The 14,542-nt window shown below is 43.7% G+C and overlaps 1 protein-coding gene across 1 annotated transcript in view; it reads left to right on the forward strand.

Annotated features, from left to right (window-relative positions):
• Nucleotides 1-1,734: 1,734 nt before the first annotated feature.
• Nucleotides 1,735-14,542, forward strand: part of LIMS1 (LIM zinc finger domain containing 1) — a 158,517-nt gene continuing 145,709 nt past the window's right edge. The window contains exon 1 of the mRNA XM_064268599.1: nt 1,735-1,885. Coding sequence (XP_064124669.1) covers nt 1,854-1,885 — 32 coding nt within the window. The 5' untranslated portion in view covers nt 1,735-1,853. The remainder of the gene's footprint in view (nt 1,886-14,542) is intronic.

Genomic DNA, 14,542 nt, shown 5'->3' on the forward strand with positions numbered 1-14,542 from the left:
CAGGAGAACTGCAGAAATCCTGTTCTAGATTTTCCCCTTTGATCAGGATTCTTCTATAGAATCTTAATCAAAATGTTCAGTAACCGTAGCCAGGCACCATCCAGTTCTTCTGGTCTCATGGCAAAGGAGGCCATTGTTCAAGCAGGCAACTAGCTACACACTCTGTTTCCTCCTCTTATTACTGACTCTCCTTCTTTGTCGCTCCAGGTGAATAGAGACCAATTGTTGAGCTTTGGATGGCCACTTGCAGGCCTTTAAAAGCCCAGACACTACTCAATGAATAGAATTTATTTTGATATAAGGATGTCAAAGGGATCCATTTCCTCTCCCCCACATGTCTAGATGCGTGGGAGACAGACCTTTTCATCTTATAATTAGAAAGTAAGTATAGTTACAAAATCAGATACTCTAGAAGAGATCATTTATACCTAGAGTAACAACCATATTACCCATATTAGACCCTTTTCAGTTTTGGTAGACAGCCTGGGGGAAGAGAATAAAGGCAAGGAATAAAGGCACAGAGGCCAAGAATGAAGCTTCTTAAAGGTCAACTATTTCTAATTCACAATTGATAAGTGAAAACTCTTAGTGAGCACACCTAAGACGTACCAGGCTTCTTCTCGGGCACAGGGATTCAATGTTTGGCAAAACCAAAATTTCTACAGAGCAAAATGGTCACGCACTCAGCTGCTAACTGAAAGGTCTGCAGTTGGAACTTACGAGCTGCTCTGCGGGAGAAAAGGCCTGATGACCTAATCCCATAAATATTCCAAGTTAGGAAACCCTATAGGGCAGTTGGACTTTGTTACGTAGGGTCACTGTGAGTCAGAATCGCCTTGAGGGCACACAACAACGATCACCACCATCACCATCACCAGATGACCTGGAGTCAACCCTACTCATTGTAACCCCATGTGTGTCAGAGTAAAACTGTGCTCCATAGGGTTTTCAACAGTGGATTTTTGGAAAACAGATCGACAGGCCATTCTTCTCAGGTGCCTTTGGGTGAACTCAAATTTCCAACCTTTGGGTTAGCAGCCTAGCACCTTAAATTAACAGTTTGCACCATCAGGGACTCCAAACAAGGTCCCTACCCTCCTAGAAGTTTAGGAATCTGTCTTCCTGTGGCTTTCTTGACACCACTTTCTAATCTTGTCTCCTTCGAACCCAATACCTTGGCCTCGAGTCCTGCTGCCAGAATCACGTGATCCATCAGCCAAGTCCAATGGAGAGCTACCTTCTGGGAAGGACGCCGTGGAATGCGACACCCCCACCCACTTTCAGGGGGGGCAGAGGCCAGTTTTGACATATTTGATGCAGGGAAAAAGGCCTGGAGCCCTGGCGCGCGCAGTGAGTCCCGGGGACTCCCCAGGCTACCCATCAGGCCTCTGTGAGGGCACCACGGCCGGGGTTCCACTACGCTCACGGTGGGCTCCGGGCGCCGGCCGATCCTCCCCTCGCGCGGCTGGGCTGGGGGCCGAGCCGGGGGCGGGGCCAGGGCGGAGTCTCCCTCGCTGCCGGCCCCGCCCCGCTCGTGCCGGCCTGTAGGCTCGCGCCTTGGGCGGAGCGCGCCCCCGCGCGGCCGGCCCCGCCAAGTCGCCGAGCGCACCGGCGCCCGCCCCGCCATTGGCTCGCTCCGGGCAGGAGGCGGTGGCGGCCTCCCCGCCCCTTCCCCGCCTCCTCTTCCTGCTCCGAGGAACTGGCCTCGCTCCGGGGCCGGCCCAGTCTAGCCGCCCCCGCTTCACACGCGCCCGTCCGCAGGGAACGGAAGGGGGACAGAGTCGGAGCAGCCTCGGCGAGCGGAGGTGCTGGGGAGACGGCGGCGCCCGGGACGGCCCCGGTGCTGCGCAAAGATGCTGGGCGTCGCGGCGGGAATGACCAACAGGTAAGGAGCCGGGGCCTCCCGCCCCTCGGCGCCCTCTCCATTCATCGCGGCCGTGCGGGCGCCTCTGCCCGCCCTCCGCGGCCCGCCCCCGGGGTCGGGGACCAGGCTGCCGCCACGTCGCCGCGGGCTGCAGCAGTGGCGCCGCCGGGGCCGAGGCGGGGCCGGCCGGGGCTGCGGTTGCCCTTCCTCGGGCGGCTGCCGCGCGGCGCGGTGTCTGGGGGCGGCGGCTGGGGCTCCGGTCCTCCTCGGACGCCTTCTGGTTCCTTTCCTGGAGGGGGTGTCGGGGAGAGGCTGGGGCGCCCGCGCCGCGGCCGGTGGCCTTTCCTCCCCGTCGGCGGCCCTGCCTGGCCTTCCCCACCCGGTGGCTGCGGTGCGGGCGCGGGCGGGGGGGCGCGGGCAGGGGGGCGCGGGCAGGGGGGCGTGGCCGGGGGGCGCGGGCGGGGGGGCGCGACCGGGGTGGGCGTGGGAAGGGCGGAAGCCCCGGGCCTCGGGGTCCCCGGGAGGCGGGCGGAGAGAGCGGCTCCCCGTGGATCCCTCTTACTTCCCAAGCAGAGCGTGGAATTCCAGCACTCCTGACGAAGTTCTCATCCGGGTCCTGCGGCTGCCTGCGGTTTTGGGGGGCTGCGCTCGGGGACCTGCCAGGTGGAGAGAATCCTGCTTACTACGTGCGCTGCCCCCGGGCGGGCAGTTAGGGGGACAGACCTGCTCGGCTGCAGGCCAGTGTCTGCGCGTCAACCTTGTAGCTGTTAATCTCCACGCACGTTTTGCAGCCTGAGAGGGTCCTTGCGGGTTGAAAACAGATACAGTTGTGCCTTCCCTTTTGTTGAGTGTTTTGTGGGTAGTGTGTTTACATATTTATTAAGATCGGTTTTTCCAAAAAGTGACATGCAGTTATCTCCTCTAATTCTGTCTTGAGCAGGGGAAGGAAGCCTAAAACAAGTTTAAAAAAAATTGCTGTTGTTGGCGGATGGGCTAAAGCATTTTTCTTACGGTGTTCTTACTGGTAAGAAACGTAAACCACATTGGTTTGTGTTTTACAGTTGGTGTATTACTAGGATAGTAGTTTCAAGGTGAACTACAGTATTTGTAAGTTACATGTCAGGGTAACAAGCTTTCCAGGCAAAACCCAGTTTAAACCAGCCTTTCAGATTTTCATTGTTGAGGTGTATTAATGCATTACGGGTGCCTTGAGGACAGATTCTTTCTCGGCGCTTATGCTTAGCAAGGTGCCTAACGACAGGTACGTATTTGTTCAGTTAATAACTTATATTCTAGCAGTTGGAATCTGAAATAGACCGGACGTTGTTAAATATTTTGGTTTCAGAACCCTTTTACACTCTTAGAAATTATCAAGGACCCCTCCCGAAGACTTTTTGCTTATGACACTTCTGTCAATAGATATTTACTGTCTTAGAAATTAAAACAAGCATTAGAAATATTAACTTGTTAAAATAAGAATAAACTCCTGATATGTTAACATACGTAACACATTTTTATGAAGAATAGTATTTTCTAAATAAAAAAATTTAGTGAGACAAGTGGCATTGTTTTATATTTTGCAAATCTCTTAAAAGTCTGGCTTGGTAGAAAACAGCTGAGTTCTCGTATCTGTTTTGCGCTTAGTCCGTTGTGATACGTTTTCACTGAACTATATGAAGAAAATCTAGTCTTACACAGTTGGAAGAGGCAGGAGTGTTTTAACTAATTTTTCAGATAATTGTGGGTATTCTTCGATACAACACCAAACTGGATATGTGGTAGTTTCATAAAGATTAGTTTCAGTGTGGAATCTGAAGCTGTCTCAATGAACTTTCTGCACCCTGTTTATGTTAAACTCCATTGGTCTGTCTGAAATTTTGAATGGCTCTTTTACCCAAGAATAATATTGTAACAGCATATGGTTATCATCTGGAAAATATTGGTTCGCTGGATTAAGCAGAACTTCCAAATGTTGACGCATTTCATTGTCAGGCTCAAAGTGGCAGCTACAAGTTTTCCAAAGCTCTAATTTTCAGTTTAAAGCTTGATTTTTATCACTGGCAACAAAATATCATCAATATTGTTCTTCCAAGTGACTTTCACTTTGTCCATTTTCAAGAAAATGTCTGCCAAATGCAAGGCTAAATAACCATAGTTTGTCAGTTGTTTTTTTCCATAAAAATGGTGTTCTATGAAAAAAGCATCTAATTCAGCTCGCCACTGTCACACCTGTGCTTTTCCTTGAGACAGCCGTCTTACCTCGGTACGCAGGAGCAGGAGGTATGTGTACCTACCCTTTCATCACAAGAGCCGAAAAAGAGGGTCAAGGGTTAAGATTTAATAAAGTCAATAATATGTACTGTTCATCAAGGATATTTTTCAGTTGACATTTTTATTGAAGTAATTGTAGATTGACATGCAGTTCTGAGAAATAATAATTTACCCGTTTCCCCCCAGTGGTAACATCTTGCAAAGTTGTAGTATAATATGACAGTCATGATATTGGCACTAGTATTGTCAGTCCACCGTTCCTGTTAAGATTTTTCCAGTTTTGCTTATAGCTGTGTGTATGTATATATTTAGTTGCGTGTAGTTTTTTGTGTGTGTGTGCTTTAGAAGACTTCATAGAGCAGATTACTTTCTCGTTAAACAATACACACACTGTTTTGTGACATTGGTGGCCAACCCTATGGCATGTCGGTACACTCCCCTTCGGGACCTTGGGTTCCCTATTACCAGCTTTGCTGTCCCCTCTTCCCTTCTTGTCCTTGTCCCTTGTTTTGTTTTAGGGGCTTGTCTAATCTCTTGCTGAAGGGGGAACTTCAGGAGTGACTTCAGTACTGAGTTAAAAGGGTGTCCAGGGGCCATACTCTTGGGGTTTTTCCAGTCTTTGTCAGACCAGTAAGTCTGATCTTATTCTGTGAGTTAGAATTTTGTTCTACATTTTTCTCCAACTGGGACTCTTCATTGTGATCCCTGTCAAACCAGTTGGTGGTGGTACCTGGGCACCATCAGTCTGGTGGAGGCCATGGTAGTTGTGGTCTGTTAGTGCTTTGGAGTAATCTTTCCCTTGTGTCTTTGGTTTTTTTCATTCTCCCTTGCTGCAGACGGGGGTGAGACCAGTGGAGTATCTTAGATCGCCACTCACAAGCTTTTAAGACCTCAGACACTACTCACCGAAGTAGAATGTACAACGTTTTCTTTATAAACTATGTTATGCCATTTGAGCTCGATGTTCCCCAAGACCACGGTGCCCACAGCTCTTAGTCCGGTAATTCGGTCCTTCGTGGAGTTTAGATGTGTCTGTGAAGCTTCCATGACCGTGCCTTGGTCAAGTTGTGCTAACTTCCCTAGTATTGTGTTCTGTGTTAGCCTTTACCAGATTACCACCACCTATCTTGACAGTTTGTCCTACTGTGGTGGCTTGTGTGTAGCTGCGATGCTGAAAGCTATGTCGCCAGCATTTCAAATACCAGCAGGGTCACCCATGGTGGATAGATTTCATCAGAGCTTCTAGACTAAGACCAGTAGGTAACGCCTGGTGATCTACTTCTGGAAATTAGCCAGTGAAAACCTTATGGGTCAGAACAAAACGTCATCTGACTTGCTTACTTTGAACTCATCATCAGGAGGAATGAGTTGCTAGAGGACATCATGTTAGTTGAAGTAGACCAACAGTGAGGGCGTGCAAGACCCTTGGTGTGATGGATTGGCACAATAGTGACACGATGCCAATGATGGTGGGGGTGATGCAGGATGGGGCAGTGTTTTGTTCTGTGGTACATAAAGTCACCATGAGTTGAAGTCGACTTGATGGCAGCTATCTGTATCTAATTTTATCACATGTGTTGTTGTATCTGTCACCACATTGAATATACAGAACGGGTCTATTACTACAGGATTTCTCGTGGTTTCCTTTTATAACCACACCCATCCCTTTGCCCCCCATCTCTTCTTTAACGGCTGGCAACCACTAATCTGTTTTCCATTTCTAAACTTTTGTCGTCTTAAGAAATGTCGTATTAAGAAATGACCTTTTGGTGTTGCCTTTTTCATTCAGCATCACTTTCACCCAGATTGTTGCATGTATCATAGTTTGTTGTTTTTTATTGTTGAGTATTCCATGGTATATTCATGGAATCTAGGATAAGAAATTTTTCATTGTTTGTCTTTTTATACTATTTTGATTTTTTTTAACCATGTGCATGTATTAAATTTTAAAGCATTTACTGTCATGCCAGGAGCATAATAGATGCTCAGTTCATGGTAACTGTGTTGTTGATGCTGGTTTTTCCTGCCACCCTTGTTCTTTACCCCTAACCTGCACCTTCTCCTGAACTCACTGTGTCTGTTAGTGGCGCTAACATAGTCACTTCTGATTTCTTCCTTTCTTTCACTCCCAATAGCCACTTCCTTGCTGAGTTTCCTACCTTGGAATTTTCTCTTGACTCCATCCTTTTCTTTCTTACAACTTTGTTTTCATTCTGGTCCCAATTGTTTTTCAAATGAATGTAAGGTAACAGAATGTTAACACTGGGAAAGACTTTAAGAGATGTACCACATGGTTTGTTTAACTGTGCGTCTGCTGAAGGACATTGGGGCTATTTCCAGTTTTGAGCTGTTATGAATAAAGCTTCTGTGAATATTCGTGTACAGATTTTTATGTGAACGTAAGTTTTCATTTCTCCGGAATAAATGCCCAAGAGTGCGCAATAGTTGGGTGGCATAATAATTGCATGTTAGTTTTTTAAGAAACTGACAGATTTTTCCAGAGTGGCTGTACCATTTTTATCAAGGGCACTTAAAAGTGAACTTGGCGTTCTTTTACTGCTAGTTCACGGAGACGAAGAATAACATGACACTGCCGCTGCCTTGAACAGTGCTGAGGGTCCAGCTGTTTTACCCAGTATTGCTTTTGAACTATTAGTGTATCAACACAGTGCAAAAGGCTATAGCAACTTCTTAGTATTATGAAAATAGTTGTGATCTTGAAGACCTTATGAAAGGGTCTTGGAGATCACTATGGGTTTAAGACCACACTTCTGAGAACCTCTGTTATAGACATACTCAGAAATTATGAGGGATGTGCAGGTATTGGGGATATCTAAAAAGGGATATTTACAACTATTTCTCTTAAATGCGTTTATTAAATGCTCGCAATAGTATGTGCGGAAACCCTAGTGTCATAGTGGTTAAGAGCATACAGCTGCTAACCAAGAGGTCAGCAGTTCGAATTCACCAGGTGCTCTTTAGAAAGCCTATGGGGCAGTTCTGTTCTGTCCTTTAGGGTTGCTATGAGTTGGCATCGACTCGATGGCAGTGAGTTTGGGTTTTTTTTTGTTTATGCATTATAATTTTGGGGAGTTTTAGTGGGACTTAATAACCTAGACTTGAAGAAACACCATGGAAAAAAGTGACTTTCTGCTCTTAAGGATTTTCCCCGTACGTAATGGCTAGTCCTCATCTGTAGGAAGAGGTGGGAAAATGTCATAGCTGTGAATGTCTTTAGAAAACTCCAGTGCTCTGTACCTGTTTGTGGGTGAGGAAATTGAGCTCTTGATTTTTTGAGAAAGCTGATAAAAATTTGGTTGTAGAAAATATATCTTCACTTCGGGTTGTTCTGTGCCCTGCAGGCTTACAGGAAATGATGCATCAGGATTGTGCTGGCTTGATTTTTTTTTTTTAAATCATCCCCAACCCTCTCATTTGTGATAACCTCTTGACCCATCTCCTGGGCGCTCTTTTACTAAATGTGGGTGCACTGAGTGAGCTTTCTTTTCTTCTAAACCAGTTGCTGTCAAGTTGATTTCGATTCATGGCAACCCATGTGTGTCAGAGTCGAACTGTGCTCCTGAGGGCTTTCAACTGCTGAGGTAGATCATCAGGCCTTTTCTTTCGTGGCTCCTTTGGGTGGACTAGAACCACTGACCTTTCGGTTAGCAGCCCAGAGCATTAACTGTATCACCCAGAGGCTCCCCCTTTGCTCCTAGAGAGGGCCTTACAACCCCTCTACTGGGTTAGAGAAACCTCGACAACCACTGCAGATCAACAACGGGAGAAGAGAGCTTTACTCTCAGGACTTCTGTTCTCTGTAATGTTGTATCTGTTCTTCAGATAATCGTTTAAGTAAACCTCGGTATAGGTCATGTTTCTTAACTAGTTTTGCACTTCAGCAGGAGGAAAAGATCTCAAACCATTTGTCAGCTTTACTGTTCCTTTAAGTACCCTTTTAAGCTGTGGTTTCCCGCCCATAGTATCATCTGTATTACATGCTGGACTGTTGCCACGTTGTCTTCCAAAAACTTTAGTCTTGGCATACTTGAGAAACAAGAGCTGCAATAGCTATTGCCATAGGGCGTGGATTCTTCAGCAACTGACACTTCCACACACTGCGAGGCATTTCCTTGTATCTTTTTTCATGCTGGAACAGATTTTAGAGCTTGATGAGCCCACAGTGACATTTAAAATAGGGATGGGGAAGCTGTAGGTGAAGCAGGTTCTGAATAGTGGGTCCTGTGTGAGGTAGGAAAAACTGTACTAGGAATTGAGTTTGCATGCCGACAGCATGTGTTTGGTGGTGGGAGGTGCAGGACTTGGCATTAGCACACCCAGGAATCTGAAGCTCACTTCCGAGTGAGTCTTTCATTTTCCCTTTGCCCATGTTTCTTTACCAGTTTGTCTGAGGATCAAGTAGGATAAAGGATAAAACAACACATGACAAAATACAGTTCATATGCACACACGTTCTGTTTGTACAAAAAAGGGATCACGCTGTCCTGCAATTGTTTTTATAACTTCAGATATCCGAGGTATTTTCCAAGTTAGCATTTCTGCATCTTTCTTCTTTTTTTTGACCTTAGTTTTCATGACTGCTTAGTATTTCAGTGTACAAATGTGATCTGTTCTATGTAACTAGTCCTTGCCAGGTGGACATTTGAGCTCCAGTTTTCTGTTACTACAAGCACGTCTTTGAACATCTGTGCGAGCACTTCTGTACAAGATTCCTGAGAGTGGGTATATGTGTTTTACATTTGGAAGGTTTGGTTTATGTTCTAATCCCAACTCTCTTCCTTCCTGGCTCGATGACCTCGGCCCAGTCAACGTTTTTAATCCTCAGCTTCTTAATTTACAAGGTAATACCACCTATCTCAGAGAGTTGCCAGAAATATGAGGGCAAACAAACATTTCTGAAAGGTTACAAATGAAATTGTCTAATTGCTACCTGTCTTAGCTATCTAGTGCTGCTACAACAGAAATACCACGGGTGGATGGCTTTAACAAAGAGAAATCTATTCTTTCACAGTCTAGGAGGCTAGAAGTCCAAATTCAGGGTGCCTGCTCCAGGGGGAGGCTCTTTCTTTCTGTCAGCTTTGGGGAAAGGTCCTTGTCATCAGTCTTGCCCTGGTCTAGGAGCTTCTCAGTGCAGCGACCCCTGGTCCAAAGCCTCTTCTTGCTTGGTGGTGGTAGTGAGGTCCATCTGTCTCTGTGCTTGCTTCTCTGTTTTTATGTCTCCAAAGAAATTGACCAAGGGTACAGCCCAGTCTTCTCGATTGAGTCCTGCCTCATTAACATTATAGAGGTAGGATTTACAACACAGGAAAATCACGTCAGATGATTGTGTAACGCGGACAATTACACAATATTGGGAATCATGGCCTAGCGAAGTTGACATACATTTTTGGGGGACACAATTCAATCCATAACAGTGTTTGTGGAGAGGGCGTCTAGGAATTTAGGAATCTAGGACTAGAAAATTTTTCAGTGTGTATCTTTTTGTACTGTTTTTTTTTTTTTTCTTTTTTAACCATGCGCATGTATTAAATTTTAAAGCATTTACATCATGCCGGAAACATAATAGATGCTCAATTGATGGTAACTGTGCTTATTGATGCTAATTTTTCCTACCACCCTTGTTCTTTCCCCGGCTTGCACCTTCTCCTGAATTCATTGTGTCTGTTAAGGGCACTAACATAGTCACTTCTGATTGCTTCATTCCTTATAGCCACTTTCTTGCGAGTTTCCTGCCTTAGAATTTTCTCTTGAATCCATCCTTTTCTTTCTTACTCCATTATTACAGTTTCATTTTCATTCTGGTCCTGATTCGTTCAAATGAATGTAAGGTTACGGAATGCTAATGTTGGGAAAGACTTCAGAGAGTGCAAATCGAGTGCCCTGGGGGCCATAGCTTTTTTTTCCCCAAGTGGATGGAAAATCCGTGTGCATATGAGATGTTTGAGGTGAAACAACTAATGCCTTATCTATTATGTATATGTGTATAAATATTTCTACTTTTCATTTAATATTGATGAAGTACATATTCTTTTAAAGGGATTATGGAATTTGTGGCACTGTTTTTTTTTCAGCGTTATGTTTTATCTGTCAACATGTAGAACAATTATGGTAATTTAGAAATTTAACATAAAAATGGCTTTATATGTGAAAAAAGCAGAATCCACTTGAACTAAACATTTGAGTGGATCTACTACGCTGGTCCACTAAACTGGTCCTTTATCTTATGGAGGGGGACTTCCTAGAGAGGTAAGTTTATTCAAGACCACAGAGTGAGCTAGCAGGGTTAGGACTAGAACCCTGACTTCAGATAGTGTGGTAGTATGGCGTTCCTTCCGCTGTTATACACCAGCTTGCTCTATGACTTCATTCACGTTGCATTGTTATGCTTTATCGTATGCTTTTATCTTTATATCTATATTGTAAATGCCTTGAGGGCCTAGACCTTTTCTGGTATACCTGCTTCTCTTTAGCATAGTAACTGGAAATATCTAAATGAATCATTAAATATTGCCCCAGACTTAATCTGTTACAGGGGTCTGGAAAGGTACTGTCTTTCAAGTGGATACCTTTTGTGAAAGGTGTTCTTGAGGATTCCTAGGTACACGTGCTGGTGCCTGTAATTCTTCCACCAGAGACCTAGATCTTCTCAGCCACCCACGTCCACTGTCCCTACCAGGCAGTGCCTGAGAGATTCCTTCCTCCTGGCACGCTTCTTTACTGATGCATTAGTTAAGTGACAAATGGTACAGTCCACTTAAACAGACTATAAATTTATTTTTCATTGAGAAATGTAGTTACGTTGTTGTTTTGTTCTGTGGCCTTTTTTTTTAAGCTGGTCAAATTGCTATCCCATATAAAATGTTTCTTACTGACATGACGAGGAAGAAAGGGAGAATGGGCCTTGGATAGGCAATTAGCAGCCTCTGTCACAGCTAGTTTCTTTCTTCTCAGTGCAGTAGATTTCAACAGACCTTTTAAAATAGGCAAGGTGCAGTGCAAGTGCGACTGATGTTGTCCCTGTCCTTGAGAACCTTTCAGTTTAACTGCTGTAGCGTTGCTGTGAGTCAAAATCGACTTGATGGCAACAGGTTGGGTTTTTGGTTTTTGGATCATTCCTGTTGGTTGCAGATTTTCATAAACTACCACTCTTTTCCTATTGCCCCTCTTTTCAGAAAATTAAGAGGTTTCTTATTGACTGTTAAATAAGATCCAAACTCCAGATCCTGGAATTGGTTATTTGTGATCCAGTCCCAAGCCATCTTTATAGCCTTGTCGCACACTATTCCCCAGGCTGTGTTTCTCTAAACTAACTTACTTGCTGTTTTCTGAAAACAACTGGACTTTACTGCCTCAGTGCCTTTATTAGTGTGTTTTCTCAGCCTGGAAAGCCATCTTCTTCTGAGTCTATGCAGCATCTGGGGCCAAATTGACTTCTCCTCCCATGAAATAATGAATTCCTGGAACATTTATTGAACCTCCACTGTGTTTGGTAGTTAGGAATTCAGAACTTTATCTGTTCTCTCAAAGCTTTTTTTGGGGGGGGAGGGTGGGTAGTTATCAATTTCTGTTTTTATTATAGTTATTTACACATACGTCTAATCTTTCCTGACAAATTGTAACCTCTGGAAGCTAAAGGAATGTCTTAATGAACTTTGTTAAATGTCCAAAGAAAAACAAACTGGATTTAAATGTGCTTTACTTCTGCTTTTATGCCCTCATTTGTTAGGGAATTGAAAAGTTCAGGGCTGGCTCTGTTTTAGCGTCCGTGACATTGTTTGAATAAACTTGCAGAACTCTGAGTAAGACGAGGTAGCTTTCACATTTGGCTTAACTTAACCCTGCGGCGTATTATATACCAGTGGCAGAGACCCAACATCCGTGGAGCGTTGTGAAGATATTCAAATGATGTTTCATCATCCCTGTTTAGTTCGTTTCACTGCCAGGCTACTCTTTTTAAAGCTTTCTTAGTAATAACCACCTTTTATTAATTACTTACTTTATACAAGTACTTTAAAGATATTATTTTATTTAATAAATCCTATCCTCACAGCCACACTGTGAAGCAGGACTTTTATGCCCATTTTGCATATAGGGAAACTGAGCTCAAGTGGTTAAGAACTCAACAAGGTCATGCAGTTAGCTGGGATTCAAACTTAAGTCTGTCCGACTATAAGGTTGCTATGAGTCGGAATCAACTCCATGGCAATGGGTTTGTTTTTTTTACTTTTATTTTTGACTGTAGAACCTTTCCTTTTAAACACTGGAGTGCAGTGTGTCTCCTTAGTTCGCTTCACTGGTCAAGAAGAGATCACAGGTCCTACTTCTTTTCCTAGGTTTCAAGGCTTAGCAGGCTCTAAACCTATTCAGTTGTATTCCCCACTACTCTTTTGCTTACATCATCTTACTGCCAAACATTGCAGTCCTTTCTGAACTTGATTTTTGTTATTCTTCTACCAGGAATAATATCCTTCCTTTTTACTTACTTATTTTTTTGGTGTAAATCTTCATACTTTGTTTAAGCCCTCACTTAAACTCTTCTGTCTTGAAGATGTTCTCTATAGATGATATGCTTTGGCTAATTGAAAGTAGCAGTTTTTAAACTTCTTGGCCTCGGGACCCCTAATGAGTTCCCTGAATTTTCTTTTCACTTTATACAGGTAGTCTTTGACTTACAACGTATTTGAGTTACCACGAACTGCACTTAGGGCTGTCCTTTTTTTTTTTTGGCTTACACAATGTGCGTATACCTGGAGAAGCAGGAAGTGCAGCTGTTGAAGCTGTAAGTTTATATATAATGTTTCCAACCCCCAAAGACAAATATCGGGTTTATAAAGATGCTATTAATAAAAGGCAGTATTAATGAAACAGAAAATAAAGAGGTATTTGATTTACGTCAGAACCGACTTAGGACGGAGTTGTCGAAGCAGAACCCAGTCGTAAATGTGGGATTGTCTGTGTATCCCAGAATTGGAGCAGAAGAATCTGGCAACAGGTGCAGACAAACAAAGCCCTAACAAAAGCCCACTGTCTCTAAGCAAAGGACCAGGAAAGGGGAAGTAGCATGACAGAAAACATTTAGACAGTAACTAACCTAGGCCAGTCACATGCCACAGGAAAAACTAGCAAAATCCAAGTGGGGAACAGAGACTTCCACTCTTGCCAGGCTGTAATAAGTTGCCCAACATCTCTGTCACAGTACTATCAGAGAAGGCCAAGTAGGGAGCTAAGACTTTCATCCCCATTGAGTGGTGGTTAATACCCTCCCTACCACAATGTTTGAATCTACTAGGTGCTCCTTGGAAACCCTATGGAGCAGTTCTACTCTGTCCTGTAGGGTCGCTATGAGTTGGAATTGACTTGATGGCAGCAGGTGGCGGTGATTTACCACAGTGTCAGGGGAGGCATGACATGGGGAGCCAGAACTTCCATCTGTGGCCCATCCTAGAGAAGTGTGAAAGCCAGTTAAAACAGAAGGTTCAAATAAGACCCAGAGTCTCATGATACAAAAAGGTCCAGGTTTCATTAGAAAATCACTCATACCAAGAACCAGGAAACTGGATGAAAACAAACACAACCAATAAATAGGTAACAACACCAAGATGACAGAGATCTTAGAATTATCTGACAAAAAATTTTAAAGCATTTATGAGAAGAATGTTTCCACGAGCCAATTATAAAATACTGGAAACAAACGAAGAAACGGAATGCCTCAGTAAAAAAAACAGAAAGTTTCCGCAAAGAAATAGAAAATATAAAGAAGAACCAAAGGAAAATTTTACAACTGAAAAATACTATAACCAAAATAAAAAGCTCAGGGGGTGGATACAGGAAAGAATCAGTGAACTGAAAAATAGAAATTACCCAATCTGAACAACAGAAAGAGGATAGACTGGAGAAAAAAAAAAAAAAAAAAATGAAGAAAGCCTCAGGGGTCTGTGGAGCTTTAACAGAATATCTAACATTCATGCCACCGGAGTCCCAGAAGGACAGGAGATAGTAGGCTGTGGCTAAAAAAGTGCTTGAAGAAATAATGACTGAAAATTTCCCAGAATTATTAAGAAACATGAACATACAGATTAAAAAGCTGAGTGAAACCCAAGCAAGATAAATGCAAAGAAATCTATGGTAAGATAACATCGTAATTAAGCTTCTGAAACCTGAAAAACAGAAAAAATCTTGAAAAATGACACCTATGGTAGAGGGGAGTGGATTAAGAAACAAATTTCTCATCAGAAGCTGTGGAGGCCAAAAGAAAAGAGGCACAGCACACAGTACAGTGGCTTCTGTGCTTTCAAGTACGGAAAGAAAAGAACCTAAATTCTGTACCTGGCAAAAATGTCCTTCAGGAATAAAGGGGACATTAAGACGTTTTCAGGTGAAAGAAAA

This window comes from Loxodonta africana, chromosome 15, assembly GCF_030014295.1.
Source record: "Loxodonta africana isolate mLoxAfr1 chromosome 15, mLoxAfr1.hap2, whole genome shotgun sequence".
In the NCBI taxonomy this organism is placed as follows: Eukaryota; Metazoa; Chordata; class Mammalia; order Proboscidea; family Elephantidae; genus Loxodonta; species Loxodonta africana.